The sequence below is a fragment of the Leptosomus discolor genome, chromosome 6, assembly GCF_034619465.1.
Source record: "Leptosomus discolor isolate bLepDis1 chromosome 6, bLepDis1.hap2, whole genome shotgun sequence".
Lineage (NCBI taxonomy): Eukaryota > Metazoa > Chordata > Aves > Leptosomiformes > Leptosomidae > Leptosomus > Leptosomus discolor.
The window spans coordinates 16288407-16315676 of record NC_141396.1 but is presented as its reverse complement, the minus strand read 5'-3'; the positions used below and the strand labels follow the sequence as shown (position 1 = coordinate 16315676).

General features: G+C 62.5%; 4 protein-coding genes across 10 annotated transcripts; 2 read left to right on the top strand and 2 right to left on the bottom strand.

Annotated features, from left to right (window-relative positions):
- Positions 1-493: 493 nt before the first annotated feature.
- On the bottom strand, positions 494-4005 carry ZDHHC16 (zDHHC palmitoyltransferase 16). Its single transcript, XM_086466720.1, has 10 exons — positions 3769-4005; positions 3388-3582; positions 3056-3144; positions 2803-2831; positions 2497-2630; positions 2218-2265; positions 1529-1614; positions 1112-1235; positions 965-1035; positions 494-608 (listed from the first exon to the last, which is right to left on the bottom strand). Exons 1-10 carry the CDS (start codon positions 4003-4005, stop codon positions 494-496), a joined length of 1128 nt encoding a protein of 375 aa, XP_086322846.1.
- Positions 4006-6604: 2599 nt separating this feature from the next.
- On the top strand, positions 6605-9001 carry EXOSC1 (exosome component 1). Of its 5 annotated transcripts, XM_086466841.1 has the most exons (8): positions 6605-6635; positions 6909-7024; positions 7216-7290; positions 7903-7991; positions 8228-8261; positions 8359-8409; positions 8500-8584; positions 8724-9001. In XM_086466841.1, the coding sequence occupies exons 1-8, from the start codon at positions 6605-6607 to the stop codon at positions 8828-8830; spliced, it is 588 nt and encodes a 195-aa protein (XP_086322967.1). In that variant the 3' UTR covers positions 8831-9001. The 5 variants fall into 5 exon arrangements, with proteins under 5 accessions (XP_086322967.1, XP_086322968.1, XP_086322966.1 ...); XM_086466842.1 differs by lacking the exon at positions 7216-7290; XM_086466840.1 differs by lacking the exon at positions 8724-9001 and having other exon boundaries at positions 8500-8707.
- A 536-nt stretch (positions 9002-9537) lies between these two features.
- Positions 9538-12065, bottom strand: PGAM1 (phosphoglycerate mutase 1). Its single transcript, XM_086466605.1, has 4 exons — positions 11927-12065; positions 11309-11583; positions 10640-10820; positions 9538-10540 (listed from the first exon to the last, which is right to left on the bottom strand). Exons 1-4 carry the CDS (start codon positions 12063-12065, stop codon positions 10371-10373), a joined length of 765 nt encoding a protein of 254 aa, XP_086322731.1. The 3' UTR covers positions 9538-10370.
- Positions 12066-12632: 567 nt separating this feature from the next.
- On the top strand, positions 12633-24017 carry RRP12 (ribosomal RNA processing 12 homolog). Of its 3 annotated transcripts, XM_086466541.1 has the most exons (34): positions 12633-12771; positions 13799-14028; positions 14133-14216; positions 14452-14528; positions 14710-14815; positions 14975-15091; positions 15206-15344; positions 15653-15780; positions 16007-16105; positions 16186-16277; positions 16355-16466; positions 16630-16727; positions 16888-17002; positions 17271-17413; positions 17608-17729; positions 17884-17948; positions 18059-18221; positions 18320-18474; positions 18824-18891; positions 19091-19184; positions 19498-19656; positions 19768-19848; positions 19929-20034; positions 20176-20283; positions 20396-20553; positions 20909-21000; positions 21113-21271; positions 21437-21606; positions 21741-21857; positions 22209-22258; positions 22546-22624; positions 22864-22931; positions 23325-23407; positions 23614-24017. In XM_086466541.1, the coding sequence occupies exons 1-34, from the start codon at positions 12633-12635 to the stop codon at positions 23714-23716; spliced, it is 3879 nt and encodes a 1292-aa protein (XP_086322667.1). In that variant the 3' UTR covers positions 23717-24017. The 3 variants fall into 3 exon arrangements, with proteins under 3 accessions (XP_086322667.1, XP_086322668.1, XP_086322669.1); XM_086466542.1 differs by lacking the exons at positions 14452-14528; positions 14710-14815; XM_086466543.1 differs by lacking the exons at positions 14452-14528; positions 14710-14815; positions 14975-15091.
- Positions 24018-27270: the final 3253 nt, after the last annotated feature.

The window sequence follows — 27270 nt, the reverse complement described above, 5'->3', positions numbered from 1 at the left end:
GGTAGTTACAGGTCCTTACTCCTCTTTCCATGTTAGGGAATCAGGGTGTCCCCTCCCCTGTCCCCAAAGTCTGCACCACCCCCCACACGCCAGGGAAAAGAGCAAGGCTCCCTTAAAAAAAACAATATTTATTGGATGGTCTTAAAAATGCTCCCTCTGGATTGCTTGGGGGGGCAGGGGTGCCATCCTCTGTGCCCAGCCCTGCCGGAGAGCTGAGCTGGGCCCCGTGCTGGCTTGTACCTGTGCTAGTGAGGGCAGCACCTTCAGCTAGAGTGGGGAGAGCAGCTCTGCCGCCTTCCCCCGGGGCTGCCCGCAGCCCCCGAGCAGCCAAGAGAGCGGGCGTCCTGGCACCGACACCGTCCCGTTTCCCGTGGCTCTGGTCAGCGATGCGTGCCAGCACTCGCCTTCCGCCAAAGGGAGCCACGGTGGCAGAGCGGGGGTCCCCCGTGCGCTCGCCCGCCTGTGGGGAGAGACGTCTGCGGCAGCCGGGGCCTCAGATGGCCAGGAGCGGCGCACGCTGCTGGGTCACACAGGGAGGCAGGTCCCAGCTCAGGCCTGTCCCGTGGGGCAGGTGGGGAGAGGGCAGCAGGACACGCGTGAGCCAGTGCCTGTGGGGAGAGGAGTGAGGCTGCAGCAAGTCTCGGGGTGCTTCTCAGCTCTGCAGAGCCGAGCCAGGGCTGCAAGCCCACATCCCTCAGCTGCCGCAAGGGCCAAGCTCCTCGGCCAGGACTCTCAGCAAAAGGGTGCTGAGTAGGCCAGAGCTTGCCCCTGGGCAGGGCTGAGGAGCCAAAAGGCCGCTGATGCCCAGGTCCTCCGTGCCTTGCAAAGCCTGGAGCGGTACGCAGCACAGAACGCTCGCTGTCCTGCTCTGCTCCAGCTGCCCAAGGAGAGCCCGGGTGTCCCAGCACCCCCACACACTGCTGAGCCACCACCTTCCCAGGCAGGGGCTTCCCTGGGGCTTTACCTTGGCACGTCCACGCCCAGGAACACCTTCCAGTTATCCCAGCTGCCGTAACTGTAGGGGTTCCTGAAGACCTGCAGGCCAAGGAGACGCAGGTCACGTCTGGCTCTGCCCCGGCCCGCCCTCCCGCTCTGCGGGCTGTGCGCTCACCTTGCCTTTCTTCTGCAGCCTCTGCCTCTCCTTTTTGTTGATGTGCCGCTCAATGCTGGTCTCCCCACGGGTAATGAGGGCAGCGTGCCACAGCGTGAGGGCACCCAAGGCCAATGCAACCGAGCTGGGGACAGCAAGGGACAGCAGGTTGCACAAGGGCCTTCCTTCCCCGGTGCCACAGCCATGGGGCCCTGAGGCTGCCTCCCTGCGCCCACAGCTGTGGGTCAGCTCATCTAATGCCCCGTGACAGAAAGCCAAAATCTCCTCTGTGGCCCAAGAGCTGGCAGGGCAGGGACATCTGTGCTAGAGCAAGCCAGCCCAGCCCTGGGGAGGCAGAGGGTGAGCAATGTCACAGGGGCAGGGGGCTGCACGCTGTTTCCCCCAGCACCCTCGCTCCCAGCCCCTGGGGCCCCTTACCTGCACAGCACCCAGAGGTAGACCACGCTCTTGTGGAAAGCTCGCTGGCGGAACGAGAAGGTGGGCGGTGGGGTCTGGTAGTACGTCTGAAAAAGGACCGGAAAAAGGGGTGGGGATTACCCAAACTGCTCGACAGCTTGAAGCCAGACAGGGGGACAGCCACACCCCTCCCTGATGCAGAGCTCAGACAGCTAGAAAGGAGCGTGGCTGGAAGCAACACAACAGCCAGGGTGACGGGGAGGCAGCCTGAGACAGCCACAAGACAGACAGACACCCGAGAGCCGGCACACAGGTGGGAAGCAGTGGGCTGGAGGTAGGGGAGCAGGGAGCAGCCGTGGGACTGGTCAGGCCAGCGCACCACACCGCAGCTGATGCTCAGGGCGAGGTGGGCACGCGCTGCCGCAGCTTCCCCGGGACAGCAGGGCCCGGGCAGCACGTGCCAAGCAGCTGCCGCCAGCCAAAGGCCCTGGAAGGCGGGTGCACGGGGAAGCAGACCGCAGGCTGCTGGGGGCAGTGCCCAGAGCAGAGCTGCCCGGCCAGCCCCAGCTCTCTGACACACGAGACAAGCGCAGGGGCTAGTTCTGGCTGTGGGGTGCTCCTCGAGAACGGGGCCCCAAGCAGGAGCCAGCCTGCAGGGCAGCTCTGCTCCACACCGCCTGGAGCAGCGGCAGGGGGCAGGGATGTCCCACCTGGTTGGCAGCCACCTGCAGTCTCTCCTTCTCAAGCAGTTTCATTCTCTAGGGGGATGGAAAACAGGGCACCAGTTATGTGTCTCAGAGGAGGGCGCCCTTCCCCTGTCACCCCCCCGCAGGACCAGGGCAGCTGGGGGGCCTCGCAGGAGGAGGGAGAGGGGAAGCAAAGTCACTACAAGGCCAGGCCTGGCCCGGCCTTGCTCTGCAAGCTCAGCCTGGAAGAGCCCAGGCAGCCTCTGTGCACGGCAGGGCGAGGGCCAGGGCCTGCCTGCTCACCTCAATGGCAGCGTAGGCGTCCCGAAACATCTCCCAGCCGCTGATGCTGCAGTAGATGCAGCCCATGGTCATGAACAGGCAGAAGGAGAAGAAGTAGCGGTGGTTGTAGTGTCCCACGCAGTTGTTTAGCCAGGCTGCCTCTGGGGTTAAAGGTATGTAACTGTGACAGACCACGGGTTCAAACCTACCCCCGGGAACAGGGTGGTTCTTCTGGGCTCGGGAGAGGAGTAGGGCTGGGAGAGAAGGGGGAAGCAAGGCCGGCTCCCCCTGGGAGAGTGCCACGGGTTAGATAGACAGATAGGATACGGCAGTGGTGGTCCATCTTCAGCACACACCTGGGAGGGAGGAAAGCAGTGCCAGTGTCAGTGCCAGCGCAAGCACCACGTTTGGGAGGGGGCACACAGCCCCCCCCCAGCCCTGTGGGCTGTGTGAGAGACAAGGCAAGAAGCTGGCAGAGCAGAGGGGAAGGGGCGCTGGTCTCGCAGCGTGGCAGGGGGCAAGCAGAGGGGTCCCGGAGGCTGCCCCGAGTGCTGCGGTCGGCAGAGGGAGGGAGTCCTACCTGTTGCAGATGCTGCAGTGGTGGGTGCGAGCCGGCTTGGGGGCAATGCATTTCCTGCAGATGGAGGCGCCGGTGAGATCATCCTTGGCCTGTGCACAGGTCAGAAGAGATTTGTGCCCTCAAGCCCCGCGCCCGTCCCCTGCTCCCCACACTCCCCACCTCCCCCGTGACCCCCCACCTCCCCACCCCACACTGCCCAGCCTAGCTGCCCCAATCTGGAGGAGGCCTCCAGCAACACCACCGCCAGGCTGATTTAGCTGTTCCCAGTAATCCTCCATTGCTCGTCCCCAGTGCCCAGCTGGGAGAGGCTGTGCTGCTGATCGGTGCCTCACCTGCGGTGGGTGCCCGGGCGAAGTGGTAATAGCCATATAGTAGTGGAAGACAATCATGATGAGGTTCCAGTGTCCGTAGGCGAGGTGCCAGCAGATCCAGGCAGGCGTGTAGGTCTGCAGGATGAGCGGCAGCAGGCAGATGTACACGATGGCCACGATGGAGCTCGTCAGCCCGATCACCAGTGCCACAAACACCTACGGGAAAGGGGCCTGGGTCACCGGAGTGGGCAGTGCCTGGGTAGAGGCACAGGCAGGATACAGCCACAGGAAACCAGTATGAACCACATACTGAGATCCCCACTCCCTTCCTGCCTAGAGCACAGACAGCCCTAAGGCTCGCCGCAGCCCAGGCCTCGTACTCGCCATGCCACGGGTACTCACCACCCCGAACCAGCGGGTGACATGGTCCACCAGCCAGTAGACAGGCTCGAAGAGGGAGTCAAGCACCACATCGCCGTTGGTGAAGGAGTTGTAGAGCAGGGAGCGGAGGCAGAGGTGCCCGTAGTGCCACAGCTGCTCCACCTGCCGCACCAGCTTAAACCGCCGCCGCCGGCCCAGCCGCAGGCACTTGAGGAGCAGGCGCATCACCGCCGCAAACATCCGCTGCCGGCTCCTCATCCCTGCCACAGCACGCCTGGGGGGAGAGGAGCCCAGCGTGGGCAGGCCACCCTGCTGCGTGACTGTCCCTCAGGAAGGTTCTCCCCTCCAGGATGTGCCAATGCCGGTCACGCAGCTCCCTGCACCGACGCTGCCGGACGCCTGCCTGCGCAGTGGGGCGGGGGCCTCTCCTTCGCCCTGCACAAGGATGCAGAGCAGGGGGAGCTGAGCCCAGACTCCTGGAGGCCGTGGGGCCACTGTCACTGGGATGGCTCTCTGCGTGGAGCAGGGGGCACAACCCCCTCGGCGTCTGGGCTCAGATGCTCTCTGGTCCCGTCTCGTCTTTCCCGGCGGGGAGGGGGCCGGGGGAGCGACACCGAGAGTCTGACTCAAAGGAAACCAGAGAAGGCACAAGCATCCAGGATGCTGGGCCAGTTCCAGGGATGATCCCAGACCCAGCCCTTCCCAACAGGTTTGAGAATGGGGGAACCCACACAAGAAGTATGTGGAGGAGCCGGGCCAGGATTACACCTTCTCATCCCCAAAAAGCAGGGCCTGGACTCTTACTTTCCTTCACATCAACCTCTGGACCAAGCCGCAGAGGCCACCCTGCACCTTTCCCAACCTCACAGCCCCACTCCCAGCATTTCCTCCTTCCCCTGGCCTGGAACCACCCTGGACAACGCCACACACCAGTGAAGGGGCGGCCCAGGGGCAGGCCGAGGCCACGCTGTGCAGTGCTCCCCTGCCTGCTGAGCCCCTTGTCCCACTCAAGAGCTGTGCTGGGAGCAAGGAGGAACCCGAGCCGTCCCAGCAGCCGGGAAAACGATCTGCAGGGCTGGGGCCCCCAGCCCTCTGTGCAGGCAGTGCCCATCAATATTAAGCAGAAAGGCTGCCCCCGGGGTCTTGCCGAGGCACGTTCTGAGCCTGGGCCAAGTGCTTGCCTCGGCGTGGTGCCAGGCAGTGGTGCCACATCGCAGAGTCCCTCCAGCGAGGCCCAGCTCCCTGTGCTGCCATATCCACTGCATAGCCCCCAGGCAGCAGCAGGGAGAGTAAGGGCAGCAGCTGCAGCATCCAGATGGGCTGTCCAAAGGAGCCAGGGGCTCCCCTCTGCCCTGCCAGACAAGCAGGGGGCTGACCCCAAGGCTGGGAGCACTTGGACACATGGACACCAGACCCACCAGTCCACCCCAGGTCACAGGCATGGCTCCTGCCCAGGTTTCCTGTACCCTGGTATGATAGAGGTGGGATATGCAAACCCCACTGCCACCCCCTTCCCCACACTTCCCCTTGACTCTGCCAACAGCTTTCCTCTGAAACACATCAGGTGCAAAGTAGACCAACAACTTCCTGCTGTGCAGCCTTTGGGTGGCACACGTCCCCGTGTTGTCACTGTGGTAAGAGACAAAACGCTGCAGCCAGCAGCAGGTCTTGGGGTCAGCCCTCCCTGCCAAACAGAGAGCACCTCCCCGCCCCTCAGAGAGATTTCCTCACCTACAACAGCTGGCAGCTGCTGAGCAGGGAGCCTACAGGGGAGGCAGCCAGCCTGCTCCAGGGCAGGACCCCCCTCTGTCCCCAGGCACCTGCCTGCCGACAGCAGCACAGCCACAGGGATGAAGCTCCAGCAGAGCCATGCACCCTCCCTGGCCAAGTCAGGCACTGGGGCTCCAGCCCTCACCCTGCCCACAGGGTGAGCAGTGGGCACTGAGCCCATGGGGGTGGGACAGCAACCACCAGCACAGCCAAGACCACAGGTAACATCATGGCAGTGGGGAACCTTAGATTTGGCCCTACCCCAGGCACAGGCGGGGCCCTGCTCCTGCCAGGTCCAACCGCCCAGACCCAGCCCTGTGGCACCCTCCAGCGGCGCCCAGCTCCACAACGCTCAGCTCAGTGGCGCCCAGCCTGACGGTGCCAAGACACTTTCTGGCACCCAGCCCCATCATGCAAATGTTGCTCATACCAACAGCAAAAAGCGCTCAGCCCCACAACACCCGGGATCCCCTGCCCCGCAGCACCCCCGGCCCCTCCAGGCCCACAGCATCCCCCCTGCCCCCCCATTGCCTCCCAACCCCATAGCACCCCCAGGGCCACGGCACACCCCCCCACTGCCTCCCAGGCCCACAGCACCTCCTGCCCACAGCACCCCGAGCCTCTCCAGGCCCACAGCATCCCCCATTGCCCCCCAGCCCGTCCAGGCCCACAGCACACCTCCGCCTCCCCCATCGCCTCCCCCATCGCCTCCCAGCCCCACGGCACCCCCAGCCCCCTGGAGGCCCTCGGGCCGTCCCAGGCCTCGGATAACCCGCAGCAACAGCCCCGTCCGGCGGCGCCGCCGACCTGCCGCCCACGCCCCGCCGCCCGCCGCCTCCATGCCCGGCGGCCCGCCGCCCTCACGGCCCCACGGGCAGCTCCCGCCGCCCCGCGCCTGCGCGCCGGCAGCGCAGAGCATCCCGGGAAGCTCCCCCTGCCAGCGCCGGACTACAGCTCCCAGCGGGCAGCGCGCCCACGCGCCGTGCCCGACAGAGGAGAACCAGTAGCTGCACCGCTTACGGCGCGGCCTTCCCGCCGGCGACCAATAGGGTGAGGACTTTCTGCAGGAGAACTCCCAGCAGCAAAAATGGCGCCTCCTGCACGGTACTGTGTACCCGGTGAGTGCGGGCCCAGGCGGCTCGGGGAGGGGCGGGGAGGGGCCTGGGGTAGGGGAGGGGGTGCCCGGGGTTGGGGGTGCCCGGGGTAGGGCAGGGGGAGCGTGGGCGAGGGCGGCCTGGAGCCGGGCGGCCGCGGGAAGGGGGTTTGCCCCGGGCGGTGCAGGAGAGGACTGCTCCGGGGCGGGGGGGCGTGCGGAGCCTGGGACCCCCGGGAGCGGCGGTGCGGAGCCTGGGACCCCCGGGAGCGCCAGCCCCTGAGCCCCTGTCCCTTAGGCGAGCGGCTGTGCAGCGCGGAGGAAGCCACGGCTGGCAGTGGGACCTACACCCGGCACGGCTTCATCTTCTCCTCGCTGGCTGGCTGCCTGGAGAAGAGGAGCGAGGACAGCGGGGTGAGGGTGGCCGCGGCACGCACGGCCCTGCCCCAGAGCCGGCTGCCGGGCACCGGGGCTACACAGCCCCCTCCCAGTGAGGGAACTGGGCTCCAGCGGGGTTCGGCTGGTGCCTGCTGTGAGCCTGGTCCCGTGTGGTCCTGTGCGCGGGCCGTGCCCCGAGCTAACCCTCCACGTCTGCTGCCCTGCAGCTGCCCGTCGTGTCGGTGGTGAGAGATGCCGAGTCCCAGCTCCTGCCCGACGTGGGAGCTGTGGTGACGTGCAAGGTAGGGCACTGGGAGCGCACGGCGATGGCAAACCGCACAGCCTTTTCTCCCCCTGCCTCATGCTGATCTCTGCTCCCGCCCACCTTTGGGGTGGGATGAGGAGCCCCTGGGCCCGTTGGTACCCTCTGTACAACCCCCAGCAGGGCAGAGGCAGCTCGGTGGCTCCCTTGGGTCCCTCGCTCATAAAGAAGCCAGGTACTGACGTGGGGGACACCTGCCTCTTGACTTTGCCTCCCCTGAGGCTGAGGGAGGTTTTTCTTTGCTCTCCCTTCCAGAACTCTTTCTGAGGCAGGGTGCGTGGAGGGCAGTGCCTGGGGCAGCTTGGAGAAAGGGTGGCAGAGACCAGGGATTAGTTTCCTTAACAGTGCTGATGGTGGGAGAGGGACTGGGATCACAGCAGGTCTCGGCCTTATTCGCATGTCTCGAGTTGCACAAGTATCATCTTCCTTGCCTGGCTCGCTGCCGGGTGTCCCCCTCTGCCACCACTACTTTGGTCACAGGGAGGAGGGGGCTGGGTGAGCCCTGTCCTGCCTGCACCCTGCCCTTTGGAGCGGGTGCGCTGGGGTGAGAGCAGGCCTGCACTGGCACTGATTCCCCTTCTCCTCCGGGCAGGTCTGCAGCATTAACTCCCGCTTTGCCAAGGTGCACATCCTGTACGTCGGCTCCACACCGCTGAAATCCACCTTCCGGGGGACCATACGGTAGGGAAGAGGGCTGGGTTCCCTGCGGGGTGCCTGAACACCCCATCCTCAAGGGGGGGAGGAGGGTTTTTCTGGGCGGCGCAGCCAGCTGCCCTGTCAGGAGCTCTGCCCCGAGCACCAGGCAGGCGTCCAGCAAGTCCTGGCGAGCGCCCAGGGAGGCTGGAGCAGCTCCTGCCGCAGGCTCGAGAGTCGCCTTCAACTTGCTGGTGCTCAGATCCCTCCGTCTCCTTTTTCAGGAGAGAAGATATTCGAGCCACGGAGAAGGATAAGGTCAGTGAGGCTGTGCTAGTGCAGTCACCCCTGCTTTCTGCTGGCGGGATGAGCCCCCCGACACGCTGTGTGGTTTCACCTGCTCTCTCCCGCGCAGGTAGAAGTGTACAAGAGTTTCCGCCCCGGTGACATAGTCCTGGCCAAAGTCGTATCCTTTCCCCTGGTGCCTGGAGGGTCTGGCAGGGAGTTTTTGGGAGTCCCCTCAGGGAGGCCTTTCCCTTAACCCCCGCCTAACCAGATCTCCCTGGGGGACGCGCAGTCCAACTACCTGCTGAGCACAGCGGAGAACGAGCTGGGCGTGGTGGTGGCACGCAGCGAGGCAGGTAGGGACAGGCCACGGGGCCAGAGCTCGGACAGTTCTGCCTCATCCCAGCCTGAGGGGCAGCTGATGCAGCCTCCTCCCTTCCCACACGGAGGAACACCATTTTGGGAAGGGTAACCCCTGACGTGTGGCGTCCCTAGGGGTGCAGATGGTGCCCATCAGCTGGTGCGAGATGCAGTGCCCGAGGACGCACACCAAGGACTTCCGTAAGGTGGCCCGCGTGCAGCCCCAGTTCCTGCAGACCTAACAGCCCCCCAGGGAGCAGCAGGGACCCTGCGGGGCGAGGGGCTGCTGGGCTGAGGGGCCAGAGCAGCCCTTGGGCTCCAGCCTCGCCCATGCACGCAAGAGGCTGGAGCAGCCGGACGCCCCCTTGCTCGCAGGATGGATTTTCTATTTCTGGGTAATAAATATTTTTCAAGAGCTCTGTGCCCTGCCCAGTTACAGCCCAGAGGGGTGGCCGGGGCCGCCGGCAGTGCCGGCTCTGGCTCCCGGCACAGAGGGGCCAGCTTCCCCCGCGCTGCGGCCGGGAGGAAGCACGTGTTCGCTGCCGGGGACAGGGAACAGCCCCGTGGCTTTACCACAGCAAGGGGAACAGCCTGGAGCTCTGCTCTGCGGCCGGGCGGCGCCCTCTCCGGGCGCTCGCCTCGCCGGGTTGGTTTCCCCACCTCAGCGCCAAGCACGGCGAACGGCTGCTCTGCCTGCACCGATAACCGGCACAGGCTGTGGCTGCTGGCTGCGGCCGCATCTCCTCTAGCCACACGGGCTCTGCTTGCCCCGGGGGACAGGGCGTGCCGCGCCCGGAACCTGAAAGCCACCGAGCGGCAGGGCGTCACCCTCTCTGAAGGGATTGCGGAGCTGTGCTTTGCTCGCCCGAGCCCTCCCGCACCCCCACATCTGCGCCCAGCAGCGACGGCTGCCTCGCACACGCATGGCAGGAGAGCAGGGACACCTCGGTATTGCGTTACTCCTTTATTGAACTGGAACGAGACAGCTGCTATTGTCGGACAGTGACACTGACCCCGTGCAAGGCCAGGCTCGCGGCGCTGGCAGGGGGGAGACCACAGCGACAGGGCCACAGACACACACGTGGGATGGGGCACAACGGCACCTGCTTCACCAGCAGGACGAGGACAGGCTTCGGCTGGGGGAAGTATGAGGCGGACACGAACCTCCAGACAACCTGCTCCCTCCCTCGCCCTTGTCCAAAGGCAATAAGTTAAAGCAGGGGCTGGCAGAGCTAGGTCCAGGGTCACGAGTACCACCCTTGGGCGCCGTGCCACACGCACCCAAATACAACCCTTTCAGTGTCCACGCGTCTCAGTCCTTGTGCCGCACACCCACGAGGGGATGGGGTACCCCTTTGGTGGCCGCCTGTGCTGCGCTCACCCCGCTGCTCCCAGGACGACTAAACCAAGCAACAACACTACAGTGACCGGGTGACGAGAGCTGCCGGGGAAGCAAAGCAGAGGAGGAGCCTGGCACGGCGAGGGATCGCCCGGTGCATCCCCCTGCAGACGGGGCTCGAGGGCTGGGATCTCGGCACGGAGAGTTGTGGGGTCGCTGCCTGGCAGAGCCAGGGCTCCCTTTCACACCAGCCCTCCGCACACGCGGCCCCTCACCCCCGGGGTGTCTGCAGAGGGGAGCCTGGTCCCGAGGGAACGGGCCTAATCCTGGGGAGCTGCTCCAGCTCCGCAGCTCCAAATTCCTACGGCTGTGGGGGGATGTGCACAGAGGGGTGGGGGGATGGCGGGGGACTCATCTACTATGTGCTAGTGTGCTGCCTGCTCTCACTTCTTGACCTTGCCCTGAGCAGCGACGGCCTCCATGGCCTTGCGCACCGTTTCCTCATCCCCCAGGAACTGCATGGGCTTGACGGGTTTCAGGTTCTTGTCCAGCTCGTAGACGATGGGGATCCCTGTAGGCAGGTTCAGCTCCATGATGGCCTCTTCCGACATGCCTGCGAACACAGAGGGGCCGTCACCCGTGGTCCCACTCGCACGGCGCCAGCCGGGGCAGCGGGGAGAACCCCCGCAATACCCCCGCAGGGCTGACGTACCTTCCAGGTGCTTGACGATTCCACGCAGGCTATTGCCATGGGCAGCAATAAGGACTCGCTTGCCCTCTTTGATCTGCGGGACGATCTCCTCGTTCCAGAAGGGCAGAGCCCTGGCGATGGTGTCCTTCAAGCTCTCGCACGTCGGCAGCTGGTCCTCCGTGAGGTCAGCGTAGCGACGGTCCTGGGGGAATGGCCACGCTCATGCAGCAGCCCAACGCAGCGCGGGAAGGTAGCGGCAAGGCCTTCATCCCCCCACCCCAAATTCTCTGCCTGGGGACCTGCTACACATAGGCAAAGCTGGGCTTGGAAGCAAAGAAGCACCGCTGAGGTCTGAGCCTGTGCTCAGCTACAGCTGGGGCTCTGAACCCCTCCTGGGGAAGGCCACACATCGCTTGCTCTGGGCAAAGAGAGCAGAGCAAACATCCATGCACGGGGTCACAGGACTAATGATTAACAAAAGGTAGTGTCCCCTCCACTTTGAATCAATCCTGGGGTTCAACTCAGAGAGGGAGAGGGACAAACTCAGCCCAAAACCAACCAGCATCATGCACAACAGCCCTGGCTGCTGCTGGAGACAGAGGAGACCTTGCAGAGTGAAGCCAGACCATGCGGCCTAAGGCGGCTTTTAGCAGCCTCTCAGCAAGGCGGACGAAGAGCAACGGCTCTTACCTTGCTGATGGTGCTGTAGAAGGGGTGGTCGGACTGCATGGGAGGCGGAGGGATGTCATACGAGCGCCTCCAGATCTTCACCTGCGCCTCCCCGTGCTTCGCCGCTGTCTCCGCCTTGTTCAAACCAGTGAGAGCCCCGTAGTGCCTCTCATTCAGACGCCAGGTTCGGATAACGGGTAACCACATCTGATCGATGGCATCCAGGACGGTCCAGAGGGTACGGATGGCCCGTTTTTGTACCGAGGTGAAGCAGATGTCGAACTCGTAACCGGCATCTGCAAAAGACCAGGAAAGGGGCGGGGGGGGGGAGGGTAGAACATGACACCAGGGAGGTGAGCGCTGGGCCTTATGCAACCGGTAAAGGGCTAAGGGCGGTGGCCTCACCGCGCCGGTACCGGTCGCGTCCCCGCCGCCGCCAACCCGCGGGCCGCCGGCGGCGGGGATGCGACCGGTACCGGAGAAACCCCCCCCTCCCCTCCCCCCGGTACTCGAGCCCACCCCCAGCACCGGAGGGCCCCAAAACCACCTCTACTAGGCCCGAGGCGGCCGCACTAGGCCGCACTGCCCTCTCACTGCCTACCCCCACAGAGCCCCCCCCCCTTTACCGGTCACCGGTACCTCGGAGGGCCTCGCCGCCGCGCCTCGCCTCTTGCTGACCGGCGGGGCTGAGATCGGCATCGTACCAGCCGCTGAAGCGGTTCTCCAGGTTCCAGGCGCTCTCGCCGTGGCGGACGAGGACGAGGCGGTAGGCGGCCATGGCGGAGGAGCGGAGTGAGGGGAGGCCGGTGCGCGCGCGCTCTCTCCTCACGCTGCTGCCGCGCGCGACTGACGCTACCGGCGCCGCCCCGCCCCTCCCCGCGCGGCAAAGGGAAGGGGAGGGGGGGGAATGGCGCGCGTGCGCAAAGCGGCGGGCAGGCGGAGGAGCACGTAGCGCATGGCGCGGTCGCGAAGGGCGGCGCGACCTTCAGGGCCGTGACGCCACCGCGCCGTAATGCATACGCAGTAACCAATCAGGACAGCTCATCCGTGCCGGGCGCCGGCCCGGCTGTGGGCTCGGTGTGAACGGTTCCACACGGGTGTGGTACCGGCGGTGCCTTGTTCCCCCTTCTCTTGGTGAGAGGTGCCCCTAGGCCCCTCGGGTCTCCCATCCAAGCCCCAACCGGGCGCGACCCCGCTTAGCTTCCTTGACACCGCTTCCTCACCCGCCTCGCCGGGAGCCTGCCAGCCCTGAGGGCAACGGTGCCCTCGCTCAAAATGGCGGCAGGCGCCGGAAGCGGAAAGGGGAGGGGAGCGTGACGCGGCGGCACGTGGAGCCGGGTCCAGCATGGCGCGGAGCGGGCGGCTGCGCTCGGGCGCCGCCGCCAAGCTGAAGCGGTGGCGGAAGGGCCACAGCAGCGACTGCAACCCCGAGACCCGCCAGCACCGCCTGGCCGCCCGCAACCGCTTCTGCAGCCGGCCCGCGGGTGAGGGCAGGGGCGGGCGGGGCGGGCAGCTCCGGTTGGGCCTTGCGGGACGCGGGGGCGCTGCGGGGCGAGCCTTTGGGTCCCGCCTTTGGGTCCCCCGTTTCCGAGAGCTGGGACGGGGGCGGGAGGGCCGGGAGCCGCTGACCCCCGAGCTGCAGCCCCGGGAGGCGGGGGCAGCAAACCGGGGAAGAGAACGGAGCCTGCAGCGTAACGAGTGTGTCCTCGTTACCTGCACCGTGACACCGGGCCTGTGGACTGAAACGGGGCACAGCATGAAGTGGTGCCTGTCACCCTGCCGGGGCCCCGTGCGAGGCCCTGCCCGCAGCCGCTGGGATACGAGCTGTCCCAGCAGCGTGACCTCCCGGCAGGCGCACGGCAGGAGCGATTCGGCTCCCAAAAGCCGATGGCCACACCAGTAAGTGCTGCTGCGGTGTCTGGCACAGAGAGGAACACGACAGAGGCTCCCGTTCAGAAGGCCGCATGATGGGGAGGACAAACCTCAGAGCATCGTAGTCTGTGCAGGGCTGGAGTTCCACAGCCGTGGCTGCTGTTGGCCAAGGAGATCTTTCTCCTGCAGATAAAGAAACGTGTCTTGGAGCACACGCTGTGCTCTTGCAGCTGCTTGCAAGCTGGTGTCTGGGACTTAGAGGGACATGAAACGTGTCCCTTGGCTGTCTGGTTGCCAGGGCTCCAGGTGAAAGAAGATAAAGGGGGCAGAGTACAAGAAGCACCTCAGTGTTAAAGCCTTGGTATGTCAGAAGATGTTTGTGAGGACATGATGCTCTCCTCCATCAGGGGAATGGCTGGACTGTGTCCTGCTTTGTTTTCGCAGGAATGAGGAGCTCTCTCCAGTTATTGCTGTGCTTTCTCCCATCAGGGGAAAGCAACATCCATGTCCCATGTGCTGGAGATGAGCTCCAGTCAAGCCATTCTGGCTGGGAGTGGAGAGGAGTGGGCATGGAGTTTTTGGGGTGAGTGGCGGAGCAACACAGCTTCGCGGTTCTGAGGTAGCTCTTCACCCCGGCAGAGAAAAGTAACTTGACGGTGGATGCAGTGAAGCTGCACAATGAGCTGCAGTCGGGGTCCCTGCGTTTGGAGCGGAGAAGTGACAGCGCTCGTACGGAGGAGGACGATGCTGCGGAGGCCGCCACAGAGAAGTCCTCCGGCACCTTCCTGAGCGGGCTGAGCGACTGCACCAACATCACCTTCAGCAAGGTGCAGCGCTTCTGGGAATCCAACTCTGCCGCTCACAAAGAGGTACGGGCAGGAGCAGGGCTAGGGCGGGGGGCGGGGGGTGTCCGGTGAGAATGGCCCCTCAGGTGTGAGGCTGAAGGCACTGACCTGCTCCGCTTGCTGCTCAGATCTGTGCCGTGCTGGCGGCCGTGACGGAAGTGATCCGCTCGCGGGGGGGCAAGGAGAGCGAGACGGAGTATTTTGCTGCGCTGGTGAGTGACGGTCGTGGGGAGGAGGCGCGAAAGGAGCTGCTGTTGGCAGCGTGGGTGGGCTCTCGTGGGGGTTGGTGGAGGAAGGTGCTGTGTGCATAGCCAAGGCCCTAGATGTCCTTCAGCAGAGATGATGTTGGGCTGCTCCTGGTTTCTCTGCTCCCTTCCCCAAGGGTTGGGGCAGGGCTGGCCTGGTGTGAACCCCCGCTGCCCTCGCTCACCCATCCTCTGTTCCCAGATGACTACGCTGGAGGCGGTGGAGTCCCCTGAGTCGCTGGCTGCTGTCGCCTACCTGCTCAACCTCGTCCTAAAGCGGTGAGCAGCTGGCAAAGGAGCGTGGAGAGCTACCCCATCATGGAAGAGGGGATGATGCTGTTCCCCGCCCCTCAGTCTGGGGAGAGGACCCAACCATGGCAGGCTGGGGATGCGGCTCCCTGCGTGACTGCCACTGGCTGCCCACTCCTCACCCCACTGACATGCCCCTTTCTCCCAGCAGGGTCCCAAGCCCTGTCCTTATAAAAAAGTTCTCAGATGCCTCAAAAGCCTTCATGGGTATTGTGTCCTCGCAGGCCTGCAGCAGCTCCACCTCTGCCCTGCGATGGGTGAGTAGCCAAGAGGCAGCCAGCCATGCCAGCTCTGCTGAGAGCTGGGGTCGAGGCGGCTGCTATAGGGTGGTGCTGGGTGCTCAGCCTGAGGCCGTTGCAGTGAGGGGGGTGTCTCTGCGGGGTGATGCTAATGCCCCTGCTGCTGCCTTGTCATAGGTCCTCTCTTGCCTGGCCACGCTGCTGCGGAAGCAGGACTTGGCAGCCTGGAGCTACCCCGTCACCCTCCAGGTCTATCACGGATTGCTGAGCTTCTGTGTTCATACCAAGCCCAAGGTGAGTGCCCAGTGCCCCTGGCGAGGGATGACATTGCCTTTTGGGCTCGTTTCTGGGGCTGGATGTGCCCCCAGGGTCTGTGGCTTCTACCCATCTGGGCTCTCCTTCCCCTAGGTGCGGAAAGCAGCACAGTACGGCGTATGCTCCGTCCTGAGGGGCAGCGAGTTCATGTTTGGAGACAATGCCCCTGAGCATCACCCTGCGGCACCCTCCACCGCCAAGTTCTGCGTGCAGGAGATTGAAAAAGCTGGAGGTGTGGGGCACTGGAGCGAAGGGTCCGCAGCTGAGTGCGGGAGGCTCTGTGGCCGTGGGAGAATAAGGCCTTGAAGGGAAGAGGGGAGGGTGCATCACCCTGGGTTGCTGGGGAGGGTATGAGATGCCTCTGGGGCGCTTAAGGTGTTTTGGAGCATCCTCAGCCCTCTGTTGCTCTGCTCTTTCCAGAAGTCAGAGGGTGTTCACCCCATCTCTGTAGGTCAGCCCCAGTGCTGTCAGGGGGGCTTTGCCTCAGGCAGGGCTTTGCCATGGGGTGCCACAGGTTCAGACGTTGCTCTGCTCCAACAGGCACCAAGGAGGCAACCACTACTCTGCATGTCCTCGCTCTGCTGCGGGACCTACTGCCCTGCTTTCCTGCGGCCGTGGTAAAGACTTGCTGCGAGACCTTGCTCCGAGTCATGACCCTCAGCCACGTGGTGAGTGTCCCCACACCCAGGATGGCGAGGGCATCCCCTTTCCAGGGGGATGCAAACACGGAGGAGTCTGGGGCAGCTGGTGCTTGCTGACCTGCCTGCTGTAGAAGAGGGAGGCTGAAGATGGGGCACAGTCACAGTAGTGCTGGCCTTCCTGGAGCAGAGCCTGGCGTAGGGGGACAGTGGATGCTAAATGGAGCCCCTCCTCCTGACACTGTGTCCTTTGCAGCTCGTGACGGCATGTGCCATGCAAGCCTTCCAGAGTCTCTTCAGCGCCCAGGCCAGTGTGGCCTGCCTGCCGGCCGAGCTCAACGCCCAGATCATCACTGTGAGCATGGGGTGCCATTGCGGGGAGGGATGGGGCCGGCAGTGCCGTGGCACTCACCCACGCACCCTCTGCTTCCCCAGGCCCTCTACGACTACGTGCCGAGCATGAGTGACCTGCAGCCACTGCTGACCTGGCTGTCCACCATGGAGCGGGCGCACATCAACCTGGGCAGGTGCGGGCAGGGGCCACGTCTGGGCAGGGAGAGAGGCGGCCGCTTGGTCTCTCACCTGCCTGGTCTCTCTTCTCCAGGCTGCAGAAGGACCTGTGCTGGGCTCACCTGCCCCGGCTTTTCTCAGCTACCATGAACTGCTTCCTCTCCCCACACTCGCAGGTGGTGACGGCGGCGGCACAGACCCTGGAGGTACTACTCACGGGCACCTCTCCCCACTTGGCTGCCCTGGGCCTCGTGGGGGTTCTCCCCAGGGGTTTGGGACTTGCTGCGGAGTGGTGTGCCCCTCTGTGCCTGCCAGGCTGGGGGATCTGTGGTCCACTGCTATCCCATTTTCCCCTGTTTGCCCTTGCAGACCCTCTTGAGCGAGTGTGTCGCCCCCCACATGGAGGACCTGGACACTGTCTCTGCATCTGCCCCAGCCCCTGCCTCCTACCTGTGCAAGATGTTCAGGTGACGAGTGGTGGTGTGGGAGAGGCTGCCTCCCGTGGGCCTGGCTGAGCTCTGAGCAGCCTCTGCCCGGTCCCCGATGGGGGCTGGCAGGCCTGGTGGGCACCCTGATCACTGCTGGGTCAGTCCCTGCCAGCGTGACCATTTCCTCTCTCCTCCCCAGATCAGTGGAGGAAGGCCTGACATACCGTTTCCATGCAGCATGGGATGAGGTGCTGCGGGTGCTGGAGGTCTTCTTCGAGACGTGTGGAAAGCAGTGCCACCCCATCATGAGGAAGGTGAGCCAGGCTGGGAGGGCGCAGACTCATCCATGGAGGCGGATGAGGTGGCTGTGCTGCTGCCTGGGCTGTGTTGCCCTCTCCAGCTGCGGAGCAGGTTCATAGCAGTGCCCGCTGTCCTGCCTGTGTCTGGGCAGGGTGTGCGCAGCTCTGGGACTTGGCATGGGGACACACGGGGCAACTGGCATCCCTGGGCAGGCACAGTGAGTGACACGTGCTGGACCTGCCTCTGTGGCTCCTCTGTGACCATCCTGTCCTGTCCTTGCAGTGTCTCCGGTCTCTGTGTGACCTGCGTCTCTCTCCACACTTCCCCTACACCGCTGAAGTGGACCAGGCGGTGGGGGCTGCTGTGAGCACCATGGGCCCCGAGGTGCTGCTGGAAGCCGTCCCCCTGGAGATCGACGGCAAGGAGTGAGTATGGTCACGGGGTAGCGATTTTGCAGCTGATTTGTTACGTTCTTATTCAATCCCCATGCAGTGCCGGAGATGTTTGGCTCTGCCAAGCCTAGCTGTGACCAGCTTTGGGGCTGGGTGGAGGTGCCCTGTGCGCAGGGGCTGATGCCGGCAGTCCCTGCGCTCCCCTGACCTGTGCCTTCCCTCCCCAGGGAGACGCTAGATTTCCCCCGCAGCTGGCTCCTGCCGGTGCTGCGGGACTATGTGCAAGGTGCACGGCTTGGCTTCTTCACCAGCTACTTCTTGCCCTTGGCGGCCGCTCTGAAAAGCAGAGGTGAGGAGGGTGGCACGGTGGAGGTCCTAGCAAGTGCAGTCCTGTGCTCCTGGGAGCCCCAGGGTGCTCCATAGGACCTCCTTTCCTTCCTCTGGGGCAGAGCAGGGCTTTGCTAGCTCTGCTGCTCTGCTCATCTCCCCGTTCTCTTCTGCAGCCCTGGAGTTTACCCAGGCCGGGAAGAGCATGGAGGCCAAGATCTATGACACGCTGCAGTGGCAGGTAACAAGTAGTTCCCAGGGGCGCTGGGGTGGTGTACCCGTGGTGCCAGGCTGGGGAGCAGTGACTTGAGTGAATGGTGCCATTTTCCCATCTCTTCCTTTGCCTTTCAGGTCTGGACCCTGCTGCCTGGTTTCTGCATCCACCCCACGGATGTGCTGGGGGCTTTCAAGGGGCTGGCCCGCACCTTGGGCATGGCCATCAGCGAGCGCCCAGACCTCCGCCCCACTGTGTGCCAGGCCTTGCGCACCCTCATCCACAAAGGCTGTGAGACAGGTTGGTGGGGAACAGACCCTCGTAGTAGGTCCCTGTCCCCTGTGGTGACCTGGAGAGGGGACATACGAATCCATACCTTGCTGTCACCCTCTCCCTAGATGCGGAGCGGGCAGAAGTGGGTCGCTTTGCCAAAAATTTCCTGCCCATCCTGTTCAATGTGTACAGCCAGCCCGAGGAGGATGGGAGCAGCAGTGCTCAGCGCCGTTCCGTGCTGGACACTATCCGTGCTTACCTGACCATCACCGACCCTCAGGTGAGGGGGTGTGGAACAGCAGGGTGGGCTGTGCTGGCTTAGGCCAGCGTCTCCCACTCAGGCCCAGTCTGATGAGGCTGTGGTGGGTGCCTGACTGGAGAGAACAGGAAGAAAGAAGCTGAGCAGAGAGCAGCCCTTCCTGCCCCTGTGGGGAGGGAGCACTTCCCAGCTGGCGGTCTGGGATTTCCCAATCTTGCAGCCGCATCTGGCGCATCATGCATGAGCTCCTTGTGAATTTGTCCAGCTCTTTCTGGGCTCGCTGGTGCTTCTGGTCTCTGCAAATTCGTGTGCCAAGACGTTTGCCAGGTGGATCGCAAACTTGTAATCAGTTTGTGTGCCTGCCCTGCAGATGGTGTGTGGGTTCCTGCAGAAAGCCAGCGTGAAGCTGACCAGTCCCGAGAGCTCTGAGTTTGCCAGGTAACACCGGGGGGCTGGTGCTAATGGGTAAGGCTGCCAGCTTGCTCCTGGTGAGCAGCACTAGGGTATGCATACTGTCCCCTGTGGGACGTGCCACTCTCATGCGCTCTGTGATGAGACTCACAGCCGGAGTCCCAGCGTGGTCGGGCAGTGTTAGTGATGCTGCAGTTACCCACCTGCATGTCCTCCTCTGCTGCAGACTCTCCATCCTGGACCTGGTGGTGGCAATGGCACCCTACGCCGATGAGCAGTCCCTGGGCTCCCTGTACCGCACCATCCAGCCTTCCCTCCAGGTGAGTCTGCCCTTGGCCCCAACAGGCGCAGGGGGTGCAGTGGGGCACCTTCTGCTTGCTGCCAGCTTGGACCCACGCTCTGGGGGACTGTAAGGGACAGGTCTCTGCTGGGTGGTGCTGTGGGGGTCCCTTCAGACACCATGGTGAGGGGCTGCCTTCACAGCAGGGCTATGTTCATAGAGTGTACTGGGTTGGAAGGGATCTCTACATGTCATCTAGTCCAACCCCCCTACAATAAGCAGGGACATCTCTAACTAGGTCAGGTTGCTCAGAGCACCATCAAGCCTGACCTTGGCTGTTGGGGTCCCTGCAGAGCAAGGAGCGCAGCATGCAGAAGAAGGCATACCGTGTGCTGGAGGAGGTATGTGCCGCTCCCCACGCCCCCTGCCAGGCCTTCGTCCGCTCCCATCTGCAGGATCTGCAGACAGCGCTGCTGGACTCGCTCAAGAGTGCGGCGTCCCCGGCCAAGAGGGTGAGAGGAAGGGCTGTGGTGGTGGAGCTCAGCCACTGCTGGGAGGGCAGGGGATGGAGTGGGCGGCAGGGGCAGCTGGGTGTACTAGTGCTGGGCTGTTTATTTCCCCAGCCCCGTCTGAAGTGCCTGTTCCACATCGTGAAGCAGCTCTCTGCAGAGCATGAGCCCTTCATCACTGCCCTGGTCCCGGAGGTGAGCATGGTCCCTGAGGGGACCCCTGGTTCTGGTTGCAGGGGTGGCAGCAGTGATGTGATGTGCTTGTGTGCCTGCAGGTCATCCTGTGCACCAAGGAGGTGTCAGTGGGGGCCCGCAAGAACGCTTTCATGCTGCTCGTGGAGATGGGACATGCCTTCATCCGCTTCGGGCCCACTCCCCAAGGTGAGCTCCTGCTCTTCTTGTTCAGCCCCACGGCCACTCCGGCCCTGGGGGCATCAGACCCATACCCAGCACCCTGCTGAAACGGGTGGGGGATGCTGCTGGACGGGGGCGAGCGGAGGAGTCAGTTGTCACCTCTTGCAGAGGCCATGCAGCGATTCCTGCTCCTGGTCTATGCGGGGCTCATGGGCTCGGTCACCATGATCAGCTGCACGGTGCTGGCACTGACGCGCCTGTTCTTCGAGTTCAAAGGTGAGCAGGAGCTGGGGGGGATGGGGCAGTAGAGGGGGACAAAGCAGCACCCTCTGGCAAAGGTGGGTGTCAGGAGGAGGCTGGCTGTGGCTGAGCCCTGTCACGGTTGCAGATCACCTGGAGCTGAGCGTGGTGGAGCAGCTCCTGCAGAACGTCTGCCTGCTGCTGGCCTCCCGCACGCGGGATGTGGTGAAGGCGGCCCTGGGCTTCCTCAAGGTCACACTGCTGCTGGTGGACACCAAGCTGCTGGCCAAGCACGTCCAGGCGATGGTGAGATCCCATGTGGGCTGTCCCAAGGAGAGTGGCAGGGCAGAGCTGGGGCTGCCTTGGGCAGCTGGAGGCATGTCCAGCTGCACCCTGTTTCTGCCGGGGAGCCAGGGGCATGACCTTGATCTCGGTGGCTGAGAGGGCAGTGACAAGGTCTCTTTCCTGAATGCTGGCATGGACCTGCCAGAGAACCCCTATGAACAGGCCCTACCAAGCAGGGAGACCTCCCCACAGCCCTGCCTGAGGTGGGCGTGGGGAGGCAGCAGCACGGTGAGCAAGGTGGCTGTGCAGGGGCAGGGTGGGAGGCTGGGTGCCCAGAGCAGGGGTGCTTTGGTCTCAAGGGTCTCTGTCCTGGCAGCTGGAGGCCTTGGGGAACCTTTCGGATGACATGAGACGCCACTTCCGTATGAAGCTGCGAAACCTCTTCACCAAGTTCATCCGCAAGTTCGGGTGAGCCGGGGGCTCCAGGGTTGCACTGGAGCTGTGCTGGGGCAGCAAGGGAGCTTGCTGGGAAGCGATGCGGGAGGAGGTGGGCACTGACCGCTCTCTTTGCACGCCTCAGCTTCGAGCTGGTGAAGGGGCTGCTGCCGGTCGAATACCACAAGGTGCTGGCGAACATCCGCAAGGCGGAAGCCCGGAGCCGCAAGCAGCGTGCCCTGAGGCAGGCGGCTGCAGATACCGACGAAGAGGAGGCACCACCAGCACAGCCCAGAGGAGACAGGTGAAGATGGGCCAGGGGTGAAGAAGGAGCAGTCCTGTTGGGTCTGCTCAGCTGGTGCCTCTAGAGATGCTGGGGATATCTCCAGGGCTGCTGTGTGCTGAGGCAGGCTGGGGTGTGCACCTCTGGGCTGGTTCTGTTTCCATCATCTCTCTGCCTTTTGCCCAGCATGGAGGAGGTCCTGGCTGACTCGGAAGACGAGGAGGAAGAGGAGGAACAGCAGCGGAGCAAGGAGTGGAGAAAGCAAGCACGGCAGAAGGGCCAGGCGTGGCTGAAGGAAGGGGAAGAGGATGAGCCTCTCAACTTCCTGGATCCAAATGTGTCCCAGCGGGTGCTGGGTGAGGAGCGGAGCTTTGGACGTGGCTGGGGTGGGATGGAGGGGGCGGGAGCTGGTGTGACAGGGGCCCTGGGGGTACAACTGCCCCTGGGAGTGGGTCCTTCCTGAGGCCCTGACATGTCTCTCTGTGAGCAGCCACTAAGCCAGGCCCCAAGCGGTCCAGAGGAGTGAGCCATGACTTCCAAGTGTCTGAGGATGGGCGCCTGATCATCCATGAAGAAGAGGAGGAGATGGACGATGACGAAGTCAAAGGTGCTGTGTTTATTTATCTGTACTGCCTGGGCTGGCAGGGGGCCACGCTAGACTTGGTCTGCTACTCTGCATGGTTTTCTTCCTGCCACCTGTGTGCGGGAGCTTGGGGAGGGATGTTGGTGGAAGAGGCAGGGGTTGGTGTGGCCTTGTGTCACACCCAGTGGCTCTCTTCTGGGCCACTCCCAGGGGAGGCAGCCCCCTCCATCACCAGGAGGGTGCTGGAGGGGACACCGTCACCAGTGCTGGTTTGGCAGGAGTACCCTGCTCCCACAGCCCACTCCAGGGGCTGGCACAGTACTGGGGCTGTCCTGCGCCCACGTCCTGCGCTGACCTTCTTGTCCTGTACCGTAGGAGCGGACGAGGAGATGGCAGATGTGCTGCAGGATGTGGGACTCCGCAGTGTGAGTACAGGGCTCAGGGTCCTGAGGAGATGCTGGGGGTGCTTGGCTGTGCCAAGCTCCTGCCTGTGCCGTGGCAGCTGCAGCTCTGTCCAAGAGGCCAGTGGGGACATCAGGCAAGAGCCACCTGCTTGGAAGGGTGCAGGAGGCTGGATGGGGACAGGGACTTGCGCAGTAGGTTGGAAGGTCTCTTGGGCCCCCGTGGGAGGAAGCAGGAGGTCAGGGGTCCATGGGAGGGCAGAACTGTAAGGACAAGCCAGCTGCAGTGTCCCTGCTGCCTTCTTCTGCAGAAGAAGCGCCAGAAACATCGATTCAGAGAGGAGCCAGATGATGAGGAACCCGAGGCCGGGACCAACCCTCAGTACAGACGTAAGTTCTCCACCTGTGCCCAGTCTGGAGGTCCCCAGCAGGCTGGAACCTTGTACCCATCTTGCCAGGCTGCTCCAGGGCAGCTGGAGCAGAACTCTTTGCTTGTGGGAAGTGGTCACCTTTCTCTGCTGTCCTCACACCCAAGAGCTGGAGGGAAAAACAGGACCAGCTCCCCCAGCCTGGAACTGGGAAGGTGGAGCCCTGGGACATCCCTCCAACACCCACTCCCTGTTTTCCAGCTGGAGGCTCTGGGATCCACCGGCAGCTGGACAAGGAGCCAGCTTTTGGTGCAGAGTACAGATCCAAGGTGAGGGACCCAGGGGATTGCAGGGTTTGGGTGGGAGGAGTGCCTGAGGCTTTGCTGGGGCAGGAAGCACCAGGTGTTTGCTGGGGGTCTGGTCCAGTAGCACCAAGGCTGGAAGGGATCTCTGCTCCAAGAGGAGCTGCCAAACACTCCGTGAACATTTCCAGCTCATCTTGGAGTCCCCGTCCTGCCTTTGCCATGGCCAGTTCCCGCTCGCTGCTCAAAGCGGGTGTCTGTGGCATCATCTGGGTGGGAAATCACCTCCCAGGGCCATGTGCTCAGCTGGCACCCCACTGCAACAGTCTTTCGGTTGGCCGGGTGGCAGGGTTGCACCAGAATGGGACACATACATCTCCCCTGGTGCTGCATCTTCTCCCATGTCGCTGTCTCCCACAGAAGGGTAAAGGTGACGTGAAGAAGAAGGGCCAGCTCGACCCCTACGCCTACATCCCCCTGAACAGAGCTAGACTCAACAGAAGGTAAGGCTAGCTGGGAAGGGCACAGAGTCACGAATGGGGCCAAAACCTGGGTTTGATCCTGCTTTTTGTTGTTATGGGGTTTTTTTGAGGGTCTGGGAGCCCCCTGCCAGCTTCTCCGCTGCTCCTTGCAGAGCTCGGAGCATCTCTGGTGTTGGGTGTGCCCAGTGCCTCCGCTAACCCATCCTCCTGCTCCTTCCTTTTTCCAGGAAGCGGGCGAAAATGCAGGGCCAGTTCAAGGGCCTGATGAAGGGAGCACAGCGCGGGGCCAAGGCTGGACGCAGGAACCGTCTGAAGGCCCAGCGCCCCTGAGGAGCCTCAGGTGCTCAGCCTGGACCTGCCCAAGGACAGACAACACCCCTGTGGCCTCTGGGCACCAGGGGACAGGGGCTTCGTGAGTGGAGCAGCAGGGACTCCTCTGCAGAAGGTGGCCTTTGTCTGTTTGAGACTCTCTGGGAAGCCACCCCATCGTGTTGCGGATGCATGGCGCAAGCCCTGCCCTCCTGTGCCTGGAGGAAGGTGCTGGGTTGCCTGGTGCAGGTGTGTGTGTGTGTGGGAGCAAGTAACGTGTAACAAATTCTCTATATTGATAAATATCCACTGTTCCTACCCAGCCCAGATTCCTCCTCCTTCCGTTAAGAGTTGTGCACACCACATCCCTTGTGCTCTGCCTGCTGCCCTCGTGCAGGAGGTCCTGCTGCCGCTGCTGCAGCCCTGTGCCCCACAGGGCTCACTCCTGCATCAGCCCAGGACCTGGGGCCAGAGCCCTCTCCCCTGCGTGGGGCTTGCCTGGGGGCTGCCAGGAGTAACGCTGCGGCACAGGGCAGCAAGGCAGTGCCTGTGTCCCTCCTGGCACACATGCAAGTAGGGCTGAGTTGCAGAGTTGGCCAAAGAAAGAAGCCAGAGGTGGTGAAGTCCTTTGCTTACAACCAGTTTGCTTGTACAAACTCAGTCTCAGTAGGATCTTCCACCCTAAACTGTGAGACAGGGGATCTGTGCCATGGCGGGAGTGTCTGCATTTGGCTGCCACTGGTTTCTGTCCTGCCTCAGCTTTTCCTGTGCCATGCCTGGTTGAGAGGCAGGAAGAGTTTGCTGCAAATTTCTTTAGACTGGTTGGAAGCTACTGCAAACCTCTGTGCCTTGCCCTTTCCCTTAGCTGTGAGAGCTGAGAGAAGCCCTTTCCTCTGCTCTGACCACCTCCTGCCAGCTAGACCTGAGCAGTGCAAATAATCCTGGACCTTTTTAGCTTCCCAGCCATCTCAGGTTGGCCTGAGCATCTGTTTTTGTCCATTTGCTTCTGCACTGAGCCGAAAACATGGTTTTTGGCCAAAGCATGTTGAAGAGAATGGAGCCAAGGGTAGGGGATACAGGTCACATTGTTCCCACTGCAAAGAACATGTATTTTTGAATGTAGCTGGCTTTCCCTTCTTCATCTATATTAAAAAGCCTTTAGTCCTTTGTCATTTCTTATTGTGGTAGCTTACATGCTGGAATTGCAACGCTTCTCATAAGCTAAAGGGATTGTGCTTGTTCAGCCTCTCACTGCAGGCTTCTTTCTGGAGGCTGCAAATCCAGTTTTGTGGCTCTCTTATGTGCTTTTTGTTTTTTGTTTTTTTTTTTTTTTCCCAAGATCTTTTTAAAAGCCTTGGGGTGGAGGAGCTCTTGTACTGGTGTTGGTCCTGCCTTGTCAGGAGCACTGTCCCCTTCCTGCTTCCCCACTCAGGGCTCTCACTAGGACCCTTGAGCCCCAGGGCCATGTTGAGGTGCTGCTGCCCTAATCCTGCCAGAAGGGAACCCAAATCCTGGCTTATAGGGCAGGCATCTCCAGAAGCACCTCCTGACCATGTTCAGTCAGCAGGAGCGACATCCATCTTCCTCCGCTGCCTGCAGCCTTGGCCTGATGCCCTCCCTCCCCTGAAAGCAGGACAGGGGGAGACAGGCAGCAGTCACCTTCTGAGCCCCCCAACACCTGTAGCATGTGGCTTCAGGCCCACCAGAACTGTCTGTCTTCCTGCTTTCTCTTCTTTCCGTGGAGACAGGGAGGCTGTAGCTAATTCATTTGAAAGTTCCAGATTACTCACTGTATTGTTCTTCATTTGCATGTTGTTGCTTAAATTAGTGCAAGCTTGTGTGGAACAGAAGAGTTTCATTAGCACAGAGGATGGTGTTCGCCTGAGCTGGTGTCCAGAGAACAGATTCTTCTGCAACAACATCTTGTTAATCAGCTAATTAATCATGTAATGCAATAGAAACCCTTGGAGAGGAGACGTCATCCTGCCCGGGGAGGCTGGCTGCAAGTCAAGCCTGCTTCCCACCAGCAGCTGTCCCTGGCAGGGAGGAGAGCTGCACCTCGGGGGCCCGCAGGAGCCTCAGCACCGCTCTCTGCTATGGGGCAGGGTGAGGGGTGATGTGGGGTCCTGCCTTCTGCAGATACCAGCCACAAATACTTTGCAGTTACCCACAGAGAAGCACAGGGTGGGCACCTGGAGCGATGCTTGGCTTTCGTTGCTCATGCTGGGAGGTGGCTGGAGGCTATTTCTTCACCCAGCATGCTGTTAATACATTGCAACTCCTTTCCACAGGCTGCAGCAAGCACCGACAGCGTACCCGTGTTCAGGTATACTTGTGCAGGAGATTGTCACAAAGGGCTCTTACCCTTGCAGATACCAGCTGCAAAGTGGGAGGTCTCCAGGTTGTGGGCTGCAGGTGTACTAGGCTTGCTGCAGGAGAGGCTGGCAGGACTAACAGGCTGCCCCTGCTGCTGGCTGGGTGGCTGGGACAGTTGCAGATGCTCACCCTGAGCCTTAAGGCTTAAAATCAGGAGGAGAAGGAAAACATCATCATTTACTTACCCTAGAAGCTACCTACCTGGGTTGTGCCCACTGTGGCATGCCGCTGAGAGGGACAGACATGCCCCGTGGGGCTGTGCCTGTGCAGCATCCAGCTGGACCATCACCTCTGAGCACGCTGCAGCGCTTTTGGGGGTCCACACAGGCACACCTGGGTCTCCCCATCGAAGTCAGGATTTGGCACGCACTAAGGTGCAGGGATGGGAAAACCCTCCTGGGGGGCAGCAGCGTAAGAGGAATGGTGGTGTTTATGCTAAAGTGATTGTCAGTAAGATAATTAAGTGTGGAGGTTTAAACTGCCAAGGGACCACTCCACCTGAAATCTAGTCAATTAAAAAACCATCAGATTAATTTCTAGTCCCCTCAGCACTGATCTACAGTTTCACTTGTTTCTAAAATGTTGTCTGTCTCTTCTTGGTTGCTACCTGAACACTGTGTGCAAACCCAGATGTAGCAAGTGTGCAGGTCCACAGGGCAAGGCAGGTGCTTCCACCCACAAAGTTAAAAAAACCCCAAAAAACCAAAAAATGCTTTTCCCATGTCCTTATTCCTCCTTGAAGGTAAGCAAAGATAAAAAACACTCGAGCTGAGATGTGAGCTGGGGTTTATGGCCTAACATATCCTTGGAGCAGTTTCTGTGGTCTCTGCAGGCTCCGGCAGGCCCTGCTGCATCAGACACACATAAGCGACATTTTAAAAGTTTCCTTGAAATAAAATGGTTGCAACTTGTATTTTTCTGCAGAGTACTAAGGCTTGGGGTGTCAGGTGTGCACTAGATTGAAAGACAGTGCCACACGAACTCCCACAGCTGTGGAGACTGGAGCCGTGCACAGGCCCGCCGCCTCCTTCCACACAAGGGATGCTCAAGCGCCCCCAAAACGGCCAGCGCACCTTCCTGCCCCCTTCGCCCCCCAGCCGTGGGAGCGTGCCAGCCCGGCCCTGCGGGTTGCTGGCTCCCGGGGACGGCTGGGGCAGGCTGCCCGGCGCCTTCGGGCCTCGGGCCCGCTACGGAACCAC